Source organism: Dendrobates tinctorius, unplaced genomic scaffold, assembly GCF_039654945.1.
Source record: "Dendrobates tinctorius isolate UK_male_01 unplaced genomic scaffold, ASM3965494v1 ptg000073l, whole genome shotgun sequence".
Lineage (NCBI taxonomy): Eukaryota > Metazoa > Chordata > Amphibia > Anura > Dendrobatidae > Dendrobates > Dendrobates tinctorius.
In genome coordinates, this window is record NW_027361741.1 from 26,420,316 (window position 1) to 26,435,369 (window position 15,054).

General features: G+C 40.4%; 1 protein-coding gene across 2 annotated transcripts in view; it reads right to left on the reverse strand.

Annotated features, from left to right (window-relative positions):
- The window catches only part of TTC28 (tetratricopeptide repeat domain 28), a 616,338-nt gene that overhangs the window by 202,406 nt on the left and 398,878 nt on the right, over window positions 1-15,054 (reverse strand). For both annotated transcript variants that reach the window (XM_073582693.1, XM_073582692.1), the window contains exons 6-8: window positions 9,846-11,187; window positions 7,393-7,916; window positions 3,335-3,444 (exon numbers count right to left, since the gene is read on the reverse strand). In XM_073582693.1, the coding sequence (XP_073438794.1) occupies window positions 3,335-3,444; window positions 7,393-7,916; window positions 9,846-11,187 (1,976 nt within the window). The remainder of the gene's footprint in view (window positions 1-3,334; window positions 3,445-7,392; window positions 7,917-9,845; window positions 11,188-15,054) is intronic.

Below are 15,054 nucleotides of genomic sequence, written 5' to 3' on the forward strand. Positions count from 1 at the left end.
CGCCCCTTGTTAATAACCAGTAAGGACTATGAAGACAGCTGTGAGCTGATATTAATAGGAGGAGAAGCTCCATGTTTATTTCCCCCTTCACAGACTATAAACACCAGCTTTCATCTTTCCCTCAGCTCCTTAAGAAAATTAAGGGGATCCCCACACCATTATTTTCTTTAAATTCTTGAATTGTTAGCTATATATATGTACAGTAAGCTACATTATAAATGCACTGATGATGTATCTAACTGACATGTATCTAACATTTCTTTCTTTATATCATCTATCTTCATCTGTATAAAAGATTGTTTTATTACGGTAGTCTGAAAATGACATAAAGACTTACTCTATGTAAAAGCTGATCTTTAAAACACATTGCATACGAACTGCATACGCATGTCATACGGATGCAAGATGAGAAAAATCACATTGTACTCGCATGACACGTGTCCTACTTTTCAGGAACAACATCGGACCAATTTTATTTACACTGATGAGTGTAAGCCCTAATACAGCAACAATAAATTATGCAAAATTTTTTATGACACCCAACTGCAAAACTAATTTTTAGCCCCAACTGCATGAATTAAAGTAAGAAAATAATTGTCTCCAAAGGTAAACAACCCCTTTAACAAATAAGAACCTGTGAATATGTGTGGGAAATGTGTAATGTTCCAAATGATCAAGAAGTAAAATGTCTCCATGCTTCAATACTAGGATGATATTGTTGCTTTGTCATTAATACTTGCTCTCTTTTAATAATTTTGTGCTTCCATCAGCATGTTCATTAATGCTGGGTGCACATATACTGTACATAATTTGATGTACTGTCTTAATATAAACGGAATGTATTATTTATTGTTGTATCTTTAATGTTTTATTGCTTCTTAAGATTTAATAGGTTAAGGATCTCAAAGTGAGGAAAATGTGCCAATGTGTACAAGAACAATAAACACCGCGTAGGACTCAGATGTGCAAAGTGTTTAGTTTGGAGGCCTGACAATGATTTAATATAGCAATGATACCATTATTAAGGTAACGCTTTGCTTAAAATGGCTCCATAAAGTGGGAACCAACTATACAAATATGCGTATGGCAATCTGCCTCTCTAAGGCCTGTTTCACACTTGCTTTTTTTTGCAGCGCGTTTTTCCCGCAAAAAAACGCGTTGAAAAACGCATACAAAAGCATACAACTGCTGCGTTTTTTTCAAGCATTTTTATGAGCATGCATGAAAAAAACGCAGCGTTTTTATGCGTTTGTATGCGTTTTTAGTGCGTTTTTACCGCGTTTGCGTTTTTTTCCAACATTAGGTGGCCCCTCACACTAACCCAAACCATGACTTTACTAACCCTAACCCTAACCCTGACCCTGACCCTAACCCTAACCCTTAACCAAACCATACTTAACCCTAACCCTGACCCTAACCCTTAACCAAACCATACTTAACCCTAACCCAAACCCTAACTAACCTTAACCCTAACCCTGACCCTAACCCTGACCCTAACCCTTAACCAAACCATACTTAACCCTAACCCTGACCCTAACCCTGACCCTAACCCTTAACCAAACCATACTTAACCCTAACCCTGACCCTAACCCTGACCCTAACCCTTAACCAAACCATACTTAACCCTAACCCTGACCCTAACCCTTAACCAAACCATACTTAACCCTAACCCAAACCCTAACTAACCTTAACCCTAACCCTAACCCTGACCCTAACCCTAACCCTAACCCTGACCCTAACCCTAACCCTGACCCTAACCCTTAACCAAACCATACTTAACCCTAACCCTGACCCTAACCCTGACCCTAACCCTTAACCAAACCATACTTAACCCTTACCCTGACCCTGACCCTAACCCTAACCCTGACCCTAACCCTGACTTTAACCCTTAACCAAACCATACTTAACCCTAACCCTGACCCTAACCCTAACCCTGACCCTAACCCTAACCCTAAACCCCCTTAACTAACCCTAACTTTACCCAAACCCCTAAATTCCATTGTCTAAACTAATGGTAAAAAAAAAACGCATGTGCAAAAAAACGCATACATAAGCATGCCAATGCGCACATATGCTCACCATAGACTTATAATGGGTGTCTTGCTGTAAAAAAACGCATTGCGCGCGCATGCGTTTTTTTGAGGCAAATCGGACGCACAAAAAATGCAACAAGTTGCATTTTGTGCGCCCGAGCGCATACCGCAAAAAAACGCATGCGCGGTAAAACGCGTACAAACGCATGTGTATGCGCACATAAGCGCATCCCATGCAAAGTATAGGAAAAAAAAACGCATGCGCTATTTAGCGCTAAATTACCGCGAAAAAAAACGCAAATGTGAAACCAGCCTAACCTATGAATCCTTTAGGGGTTGACCACTACACGGACAGCCACTTCTTCATATTTTTAATATTTGCTCCATGTTAAATAATAACAGCTATATACTCAGCGCCGATGCAGGCACCATTCCAGATATGTTGGTGCCTGCTCTCCCGGAGCTCATGTGACATTGTTATGTCACGCAAGCCCTGCAGTCAGTCAGCTGTTGCTATCTTCTCACTTCCTTAGGACAAAACTGACACCCAGAAGAAGTGTGAGCTGATACTCTATGATTTCCTCCAGAAGTCAGTTTCATCCAGAGGAGGTAAGTGTGAAGCAGCCACTGATGGGCTGCATGGCTCACTTGACATAAAAATGTCACGCAAGGCGACATCGTTGGAACGACGCCCATACCTGAGGTGAGAATAGCTGTTATTATTTTACATGGGGCAAATATAGTGATTGAGATGAGGTTGTCTGAGTAGTGGACAACCCTACAGTTGGAATTAATATCAGATTGGGGAGGGTCTGACTCTGGGTATCTCCCCCGATCAACTGATTGAAGAAGCCACAAAGCGTATGAGAAGTGACACAACTCTTTATATGGCAAGGCAATATGAAAGGAACAAAGCATGCAGTACTACTCACAGCCACTACACAATGTATGGTGCTGTGCTGGTTCCGGTTCCCCATTCAGCCATCATGTGACATTGCTTATGACAAGAGACTGTCAGGGGAAATGGTAGGCATTGGGTAGGAGCACCGTCGGTCAGGGGGTGGGTACAGGCTTTTTTTTAATTCTCCACCTTGGGCTCTTACACTATAACTTTTAAAGTTAAAGAAAAACTCCTTTCAACAAACTATTGGTGGTCTTAGGTATGTTGTTGAAAAGAAAAGAATTACAATTGTTTCATGAATAACATTTTCTTTAAAGCATGCGTCTAAACCACACAGCGTAATCATATCCATCTTTCCCTCCAGTGTATGTAAAATTCCATGACTGATACAAGCACTGACCTGGTGTTGAGCTTCTTCCAAATTCCCACTTGCCCAAAGCGAAAGTCCAAGCCGATGTCTAATTTTTGCTTCATCCTCTCTGCGGGCCAGCTGTTCTGCTAACCTCAAGCCTTTATGTAAGACAAACAAGCAGAATGTAAGCTAATGTACACATGACCATTCCCTCATCGACACATTAGAGATGGTTAATAAAGGGATCATCTTTCTAACGCTGAGCCAACTTCTCATGTTTGTATAAACACTTGAGTCATTCACAGAAAATGTTATTTTCATGTTTCTATTCCAAATCCATATTTGTCAAGCTATATATGAGTGTTCCTGCCCAATTGTACTGTTTATTCAACAATGGAGCCTTGGGGGAAATGGTTCTTATCGAGGAGATCCAACTGGTGTATGGTGTCCTACAGGGGATGCTCCATGGGTAAATAGTAAGCAAACTAGCTAACCTCCACAACTAAGAATACTGTTAAAGTAGCACTCCAGAACTATTTTTGCACCTACAATCCTTACTCACCAGCAATTCACTAGTAGTTTTAAGCTAGAACAAATCTGCATTGGAAGCTTCATCGCAGATCTAGCCAAAAAATTTTGACAAAATAGCGCAGTTTTCTTAATAAGACTGACGGAAACTAAAAATCCCATGAAAGTTTATGCACATTCTCCTGAGTAGACAGGAGGTTAGTAACAGAGATGATGACAGCATAACTTAAATGGGTTGTCCACTACTTGGCCAACCCCTTCTCAATCCCTGTTTCCCCCTTGTAAAATGATAACACCTATACCCACCTCCGATGCTGTTCCAATGGTATCGGTAATTTGTCTCTTGCTCTCTCTGAGTGTGATTTGTCAAATTGTTTGGAGAGTGAGTTGGCTGCTGACTGGCCATAGGGATTGCGTGACATAATGTGACATAACTAAAACAGAAGCTCTCACTTCCTCCAGATTTCTCCAAAGGAGGAGAGAGTGAAGCCAAATCTGATGTCATACAATCTCCAGGAGAGGCAGTGCAAACACAGCTGGAATGGTGCCAGCACCAAAGGTGAGTATAAATGTTAGTGTTATTATTTTCCAAGAGTGAAATATGAGGATTGAGAAGGGTTTGTCAGAGTATTGGAGAACCCCTTTAACATCTCATGCATAGCAAATCTTGGGCTCCTTCCCCATCCAAGCTCTACCCTCATTCTTCCTCTATATGTCACTCCATACAGCTGACATATGGTTGCTTAACTTTGCATTCACACATCATTTTTACATGGCCTGTGATGGGAAAGTGATCATGCCAGGAGATCCGCAGTTGGGCCAGCAGGATGTTGCTGCCTGATCATGGACTGTGTAAAAATGATATGTGTATACATGGATATATAAGAGATAGTAGTAGAGAAGGCCCATTAGGTAATTAGCCAAAGAATTTCTATAACGATCCCCAGTATCTATGTGTGCATTTTCAGCCTGTCCCTTCTATGTCTAGCTTGTAAGAACAGCTAATAGGTTTCAGTAGATGGATTCAACAGAGACTAAAGGTACTGTCACACTTAGCGATGTACCAGCGATCCCGACCAGCGATATGACGCAGTCCGGATCGCTGGTACATCGCTAAGTGGTCGCTAGTGAGCTGCCACACAGGCAGATCTCACCAGCGACATCGCTGGGGACGGGGGTCGCTACTTACCTGTCACACCAGGCGATCCTGCGTCCTCCCGCCCGGCTCCACGCGTCGCTCGTCGTCACAGCAGGAAGCGCCGCAGGAAGCTGACGACGAGAAACAGTCCAGCCTGTTCTCGCGCGATCAGCGATAACCAGCGGGGGAGCGGGTCGTTGGTAAGTATCAGACACAGCGATATCGCTAGCAATATCGCTATAACGTCACAAGTTATAGCGATATTGCTAGCGATATCTCTTAGTGTGACATGCCCTTTAGTGTGACATGCCCTTTAGAGTATGTTAGATGTTCCTTATACTACTGTGCAGCTAGATTTTTCTTACTAGGGAAGGAAGCAAAAGACTTCTTCAACTTTTCGAACTTCTACAAAAGAGAGCTACACTGATAACCTTGAGCATGACGGTTCTACCAAAAATCATCCATGTAGTTTGGATTTCAAGGATGTGCCATTACGTATTGATGTCCAATCCTACAAATTAACTAGTAGTTACACCCCTATTCCTTCACTGTTCATTTGAATGGATTATTGTTCCAACTCTCTGAACACTACAGGGAATAAGCTGAAGGGTTGGACACTGACTAAACATAATGTCATGTTTGCCAACAATTGGGGTTGTGGGAACATTTAAGCTCCGTCCCCAACCCTGACCCAATCACGGACAAAAAAAATTTTCCATACCCCAGAATATCCACTTTTGGTTCAAGAGTCTCAGGAATTTCAGAATAGTTAGCGATGATCTCCACACATGGTAGATGTCGGCTGTGCTACACAGCTGGCATTTGTCTGTAACAACAGTGACTGGATCGAGCTCTGATCGCTGCTCTTTAACTATTTTGATGTCGATGTTAATCACTAGAGTGGTAGCTGATTTGCACCTGCACCAGCTCCAGGTAGAATCCTATGACACAATTTTAGGACAGAAATGATCAAGTTCTCCAGTGGCTCCTATCGTGGCACTATTGTGAAGCCCAGCCAAAGACTGGGCTTGATAGGAGACCATCATTTACACTAGATACTCCAATACATTAAATATAATAAATAGGAGAAAAATTACCCATCTTCTTCCACTATAGAAATAAAGAAATTAAAGAAGAATAACAAAACATTTATGGTATCCCTGTGTCCCTAAAACTTCTGATCAATCAAAATATAAAAGTAATCAAATGTTGCATGCTTCAAAAATATATTTTTTAAGCACTGAGTTAAAAAAAATCATTCAATTTTGCCATCACCGTAGTTTTTCTAATGATCACATTGAAAAATGAATAGTGTGAATCAAAACTACATCCTGCAAAAATAATGCCCTCATATAGCTATGCTGACAGAAAATTAAAAGATTACAGCTCTCGGAAGAAGGGGTGGAAAAGACCAAAGAGCAAAAAAAATTTTAAAAAAAAATCGCCTGTAAGTGAGAGGGAAAGGTAACAACCACTGAAGACTTACAATATTATTTTTTTCTATCTGTTGTCTAATGCAATACAACAATATATTCTTTCTTCTGTATACGCTATGCTGCTGCAGTCATTAATGCTCTCAACAGCTCTATTTGCTGTCAGTGACTTGAATTATTTAGCACTTACTGGCAGAGGTAGAAAATCTGCCAAGCTCACGTTCAGCTGGCACAGGTGTGCGGTCCATTAATAGTATCTGACATCCCCGAAGAAGCTGAGACCTACGTCAGGACAACTTAGGACTTAAACAGGATTGCAGCCTTTGACTATGAACATGAATGGTTTTGTTCACTGACAGCAAGAGGGAGACCATCTTGGTGATGGTATGCACATGTTTAGCTGTCAAACTGAAGAAAGAATGATCAGCAAAGTAAATCACAGAAGAAGCCTGAGTCTGGTGAGACAGGTGGCTGAGACTGCTGAGATGGAGACCAATTCATACTAACCTCATTCATGGAGGGTTAAAGAGCATCTAAGCAGCCAGGACTAAAGACAAGAACTACAAATAGTGACTTGGGACTTCTTCACACGGAAAATGAAAACTGCTGTGCTTTAGGGCATGTTCACACTTTGTGTTTTTGTGATTGAGGTTTCTAAGATCTCATGCACATTTTGCTTATTTGTTACTTACAAATTTGAAGCATCAAAGTTGGGTTTTTTCACCTGCAGCATGTCATTTCTTTTAGCATTTTTGCAACATTTTTCAACAATTCCAGTGAATGGGAAAAAGATGCAAGTAAAAACAAATTAAAAATGTGCGTATTCTATGCAGCATGATTCCTGTCAAGATTTTTGGTGCAGGAAAATCTGCTGCACATACTCAACGTGTGCACAAAGCCTTACAATTCATATTCATTGTAAACACCGCACTTTAACAAGCTCTGTATATATCGCCTTTTGGATGACATTCTTAGCATTACTACTTTGTGGACATTCTAGAACTCACCTTCTTGTAAGTACATCACGGCTTGGGAATAGTTCTGTAAAGCATGGTGAGTCCTTCCCAGACTGCTGTAAGCTAATGTCTTTGCTACCAAGTCATTCATTTCTGCTGCAATGCTAAGGTGCTGTTCCTGATAAACCACCGCTCTCTCAAAGTTTCCCAGAGATTCATAGGTTAGTCCCAGATTTCCATAAGCCCGGGCTTGGCAAGATGGATTGTTGGTTTCTTCTGCTATCTGTAAGTCCAGCTGATGGTACTGTAATGCTGTATCAAATTCTGCCATCTGCTGATAGACTCCACCCAGACCGCAGGCCGCATCGCTCTCCAGTATCTGGTCTTTCATTTCTCGGGCAATGTTTAATTGACGTTCTAGACAGGATATTGCTTGCTCATAATTTCCTAGCTGACTGTGCAAATTACCCAGTTCACCATATGCCTGGGCTTTGTTTGATGTCTCCCCAAGTTCATGAGCAACCACAAGTTTCTTTTCAAAGCATACAAGTGACTGCTGTAAATTCCCCATGGACCTAGAGTAAAGAGAAAATGGGAAAGAGTGTTAAGACTTCAAAACAAGCCAAGATGAGTGCATTTCATTCACCTATATTAAACATTGCTCACTTTTACGTCTCTATGTGCTGTATATTTATAAGCTTTACTACATTTCTGCAAAGTTTAAAAAACTGCTAATAGGGATAGATCACTTCATGATCAGATGGAACCCTACATCTTGAATCCCACTAATCCTGAGGATGAAGGAGACGCAGCACTGGTTCAAGTGACTCAAACCTTCGGCTGGGAGCGCAGATGTGCAGGATGGAAGTAGAAGAGGACGAAGCGCTGCAGCAGTATCGGTACCTCTTCATTCTCAGGATCAGAGTGGTTTGATCTCAACTGATTGTTAAAGAGGCACTCTCTCCAAAGTTTTTGCGCTCTTAATATATTGAAGTCATCATATTATATAGCACTGTGTTCTTACAATTTCTCATTTTGCCTTTCTACCCAGCAAATTATCCTCTTTTCAATTATGTCTATCACATTACATGATTAAAAACTGACTAGCTGAATCATCATTTCTTTGGTTTTGATAAGATTCTATGTAGAAGAGAGGGCGGAGGAGAGAGGAACTAGAAGCAGAGCTCTTCCCTCTTCCTCCATCCCCTAGTCATCATTGCAATTGCTGTCGATAAGATGCTATCTCCTAACTCAGTAATGTAATAATCTGTCTTCACTGAATATAAATTTTACCCGTAAATTTAGAATTTGGAGTAAGACTGACCAGTCCAGGAAGAGAAAGAAGCACATTTTCTAATAAGATACACTACAAAGTTTCTTATTTTAATGTGTACTATTGATACATGAATTAAAACGACAGTTACTGTTTATAGAGACTCTTTGACCGTTCCTGGCGCATGCGCACGACAGTACCTTGATCTGCCCACAGCAGAGCAGAGAGATGTGCTCCTGCACAGGAGCGCAACGGGAAGCATTATGTGGTTGACGTAGGATGCGTCATCCACACTATCAGAGAAGGAGGACTGCGATCCTCAAGAGAGAGGAGGCACTGGACCAAGACCAGCGATGTCCATCAGACCAGACCGCCCTGTAGGCGAGTATAATAAAAGGTCTTTTTTCTGTTTTGCAAGGAGGCTTGGAGACTTATATTTTGGCATTCCAGAATGCTATAACACAGGGCTGAAGGTTGGTGGCTGTAGGTTAGATGGGAAAAACATGGTGACAGGTTCCCTTTAAGTGATGGCATCACTATATAAGATGGGAAACCATCTTTAAGTATATGTACATCCATGTTCAAAAGGAATAACTTTTCCCTCTACATCAGCTTCCACAAGGTTAAAATAATAATCTCAGATGTTACTTGCCTTCCCTAGGTCTAGCTCCGGCTTCTTCGGCATTGCCTCAGTCATTTTTTGCAGGTGCGACTACAGCACTTTCGACCCTTGCAGCCAATCACTAGGCTCAGTGGCTCTGCCAATGTCAACGACACGAGCTGCGGTACCCAGTGACTGGCTGCAGTGATAAAGAAAGCTGTAGTCTGTTGACCACGATTGGGGCTGTGCTGGAGGGTGAATAATAACTGATTTTACCATTATACCATAGCAGCAGCTAGTATGGAGGGAAAAGATATTCCAAGAAAACGCCTTTAAACATAAGGTCATGCAGGGGCAGTTGTAAAACATAGGGCAGCACACAATGTTCTCTGCGCAGTCCAGAGCTGTGAGGTTTGGAATAGGCTACTTCCTAATCTAATGTGTATAGGAATATTTATTAGTGCAATAGTTCAGAAATGAAGAAAAGCATCAATAATACTGAGAGATGTCTATGTACAGTACATCACATAGTATTGTAATTGTTCATGGTATTGGATAATGTGTACCTATACATTATATACAGCCTACAGCATAAATGATATAACCGTTCATACTGAAGTATTATCTCACCTGTGTCCATTCCCGAGTCCCCTGTATGCTTTAGATTGATCTTGTAGGCGGTTTAAGCTTTGGGCTACAGATAAATACTTTTCATAATACTTTATTGCTTCTTCGTAATCTCCAAGTGCATCATAACAATCTCCCAAATTTCCATATGCACGGCCTCTGTCCAGTATGGAGTCATTTCCACTAAGCTGCTGTAACATTGCTAGCTGCTGCTCAAAATAGCCGATGGCCTCCTCCATCACGTTCATATTCATCTTGGTGATACCCATGTTGCCATACACCTGAGCTTCTATTGCTGGGTCTTTTAGCTTTTGCCCAAGCTCAAGTTGTTCTTCGTAGCATTTGAAGGCCATAGTATACTTCTCTAGAGACATATAAACTGCAGCAAGGTGACCATGAGCGCTACATTCTCCGGGTAACTCATTCAATTCTTGGAAGACCTCAAGTTCTTGTGTATGATATCCCAGTGCCTTGTCATATTTCTGTATCATTCTGTAAGCACTGCCTAAAGCGGCATAAGCGCTAGCCTCAAGCCGTCTGTCTTTAACTTGATGGGCCAAGCTCAATTGCTGTTCATAAAATTTTATTGCACCATTTATATCCTTCTTTGCAACAAAAATATCACCAAGGTTCCCAAGAGCTCGAAACTTTGCCTGGGAATTATTTAAAGATTGTGCCAAAGACAAAAGATATTTCTGGCACTCCTCGGCTTTATTATAGTTCATTAGTGCCTTAAAAGCAAGGCCCAAGTTGCAATATGCCTTGGCCTGACTTAGTTTGTCATGGAGATCCTTCGCAAGTGCCAGATCTTGTTCATAGTATTTTACAGCTTCTTGGTAATTCCCTAGGCAATAATGGGCATATCCAAGGTTGTGGCACACTTTTCCTTCTCCCTCCATGTCCTGCAACTCTGGCGACAACCTCAAGTACTGTTCATAGAATGGTACGGATTGCATGTATTCACCCCGAGAGCAATGGAAGTTGCCAAGATTTCCCAGTGCTCGAGCTTCACTTTGAATATCCCGTAGCTCCCGGGCAATATTTAGATGGTTTTGGTAGTGTTGCAAAGCTCTGTCATGGGCACCTAAAGCCTGATATGCAACTGCTAGATTCCCATGAGTGGATGCTTGAGAAGCTCTGTCATTGACCTCCATAGAAATCTGCAGTTCTTGGCGATGGTATTTGACAGCTTGGTCGTACATCCCAAGGGCATTGTAAGCATTGCCCATATTGCCATATGCCCGACCCTGGGCAGCATAATCATTTAATTCCTGGGCGATTGAAAGGTGAGTTTTATGTAATTTCAGTGCAGTTTCAAAGTCTCCTTTCATCTGATGAATTATTCCTGCAATGCAAAGTAACAAAACATTGATATTAACTTAGCATATTTAATTACAAGAGAAATCATTTGTGACATAGTTTTTATATGCAAGAAAAATGTGTAAATGATTCTTTTATGGCTCCCTTGAAACGCATTCTGAGAGAACCATTTGTCTTACTCCGGTCGGCTTCATCTAGATACTTAGTCCTTTTTTTATATTTCAGTGCAAAGATATATAACATTCACACTTCTTATTTATTTAACATACTCATGTCTGGCCAATATTGTCTGTCATGTGGGAACTACTAGAAAGTGCATTCGTGTGCAACAGAGACTGAAGAGCATATTAGAAAGCGGCTTCTAATAATACTGGAATGTGCCGTCTTTATTATTAATCACAATGGATAATTACCATTTTTCATTCCAGTGAGTAGCTATTTAATAATGTGAACCTTACATTGCACAGTGTTAATAGTGGGCATTATGCCACATCATATAAATAGGTAACCGCTGTATATTTGGGTTACCCAGAAATAAATTTGTGTATTGCTTTAAAACTAAGAGACACCATTGCATCATTCATCATACCTTACATCTCTCCCAATTAATGATTCTATATTATTAGTATGGAAAACTCTAAATAAAAGACCAATGTAATACTAATTACCGTAGTTTTCAGATTATAAGACACACTTTTTTCCCTGAAAATGGGGGTGCGTCTCATAATGCGGATATATCTTACCGGTACCATTGCTGCAGGCCACAGACTGGGATGAGGGGGTGTCTGGCGGTGCTGCGGGGGTGTCCGGCGGTGTCCGGTGGTGCTACGGGGGTGTCCGACGCTGATGCGGGTGTCTCCGATGCTGCAGTCCCATGGTTTCCTATGCGGTGGACTCCGGGAAAATGGCTGCCGGGGCAGCGCATGCGCAGATGGAGATCTCAGCACCAAGATCTCGGGACATGAGATCTCAGAGCAGCACCAGACACCCCAGCAGCACCGCCGGACACCGCCACAGCGCCGGAGACCCGCCGTGGCGGGCCACACATCGGAACACCCCCCAATCCCAGCCTGCAGCATCACCCCACTCCTGCTTCCTCCAGCAGTTACCCTGATACCCCGCTTCACCGCAGCCACCACCCCCAGTAAGTAATAAGACGAATGGATTATAAGAAGCACTACCATTTTTCCTATTTTTCGTCTCAAAATTTGGGGTGCGTTTTATAATCCAGAGCATCTTATAATCCGAAAAATATGGTATATTACAAAAAATCCCTATTTCTATATTCATACGGGAAATTCCACATTTTGACTGTAAATTGAGGGAAATTAATTTCAGATTTATCTAAGATATTGAGTGATAACAAAGAAGAGTCTTTTATGACCTTTCAGTATCTCAAAATAAAATACGATCTTCCTGAAATAGAATTTTTTCCATATTTAGAAATGAGAAAATACCACAGAAACAGACGTAAATTTCCTCTAATGCTTCCTAAAGAAGTATATTCTCTCATTAGTAGTCTGGACAATAAATCTATATGGAATACTAAACATATCTATCTATTCTTTGTTCAACAATGATGTCATATTCACCAAACAGAAATATATGCTCGAGAGGGAAAGGGATTTAGGCACTACATTTTCAGGTGACACATGGCAAAAAGCGATAAAATTTCCCTTTAAAAATTGATCCAACGCAAACCTACAAGAATCATATTCTGAAACCATGACAAAATGGTATTATACCCCAGCAAGACTTCATAGAATATTTCCCAATCAATCTGAATTATGTTGGAGAGAATGTAGCCCAAAAGGCACTCCTTTACATATACTATGGGACTGTTCGTTAATCTCTTCTCTTTGGACAGAGGTTTTTGAGTTGATTAATAAAGTATGCAACATATAAATTCCACCTACTCCTCAATTAGCCACCCTATTTCTGGGAATGAATGATTTCCACTTAAAGTAAGATCTATAATTATACAAATTTTCTTGGTAACAAAGCTGTTATTGGTGTATAAATGGAAACAAACATGTATTCCCTCAATTACAGACGTTATAGACAGAATTATGAACAATAATATGTTTGACTATACATATGCAATCAAAATTACTCATTTTCAAGTTACGACTTGAAATAGTCCATGTGGAACTCGACATATTCTCATAAATAGGAGTCCTTAAAAATAAAACATGATCAAAATATGCATAGTGGGAATCTATACCATTTATTTTTGATTGAATAGACTATAAGTTGTTTTTTTCTGCAAATATTGTATAAGGTGCAAAAGGTACTGTTGACCTTTAATGTATATGTATTTATTTATGTTCCTATGTCCCTCCTATCTGCATTCTGCTTCTCCCTTCCCTTTTCCTCCAATTTTTCTTGTTACATATACTATTTCTATGTCTGTTTCTTTATGTGTGTATTGTAACCCTTTCCTAGAAAATTAATAAAAATAATTTGAAGATAAAACTAAGAGACACAGATGATAACCGATCCTACGGATGATAACCGGTCCTACGGATGATAAAGGGTCCTACAATGCAGGGGTCATCCATGAATAAATTAAAAGCATATTAAATCTCCTTTACCTCCAACCAGCCATATATTAAAGAAAAGAACTTTTCGCTAGATTATGCAAATATTTAAATCCAATTTTGTGGATTTTTCTACTCTGTCATTGCCCATAGGACTGTTTCTGGATTCACCTCTACAGCCTAGACAGATTAACTGTAAAAAAGTCTTCTCTTAAGTTGCTTGTCTGCTACTATCGCCATCTACACTTCTGTATTGGCTAAGGAGGTAAGGAGTTTAGGATTATGTGATGAATTAAATAAATGTAACTTCACAAAATAAAATAAAAAGCATAAGGCAATGGCTTCACATCCTTTTTCTATTGGTGCTTTATGATTCTGATTATAGTGACTCATGGACCTCACAAGTGGTTAAAGTCTGAGTTATGTTGCTGAAGTCAAAAAAAGGCTTGTACATCTTTTTTTAATCAAATAATTTTTTATTCAACAGGTAAATAAAGTACAAATTATACCTAATAACATATAATTAGGCATTTAACAAATTTTGTTTCCACCTACTCCCTCCCCCAGTAGACAGCAATCACATTTTCCACCTTCCTCTGGGTACCAAACAATCCAGATTTAACATTATATACATCACTCTGTAATATGCAGCCGGTACAGGGCACTCACTCAGGAGCCTTTATGCAACCTCCAATATATCTTAAATGTCCATACAGTTGTGGCCAAAAGTATTGACACCCCTGCAATTCTGTCAGATAATACTCAGTTTCTTCCTGAAAATGATTGCAAACACAAATTCTTTGGTATTATTATCTTCATTTAATTTGTCTTAAATGAAAAAACACAAAAAGAATTGTGCTAAAGCCAAATTGGATATAATTCCACACCAAATATAAAAAAGAGGGTGGACAAAAGTATTGGCACTGTTCGAAAAATCATGTGATGCTTCTCTAATTTGTGTAATTAACAGCACCTGTAACTTACCTGTGGCACCTAACAGGTGTTGGCAATAACTAAATCACACTTGCAGCCAGTTGACATGGATTAAAGTTGACTCAACCTCTGTCCTGTGTCCTTGTGTGTACCACATTGAGCATGGAGAAAAGAAAGAAGACCAAAGAACTGTCTGAGGACTTGAGAAACCAAATTGTGAGGAAGCATGAGCAATCTCAAGGCTACAAGTCCATCTCCAAAGACCTGAATGTTCCTGTGTCTACCGTGCGCAGTGTCATCAAGAAGTTTAAAGCCCATGGCACTGTGGCTAACCTCCCTAGATGTGGACGGAAAAGAAAAATTGACAAGAGATTTCAACGCAAGATTGTACGGATGTTGGATAAAGAACCTCGACTAAC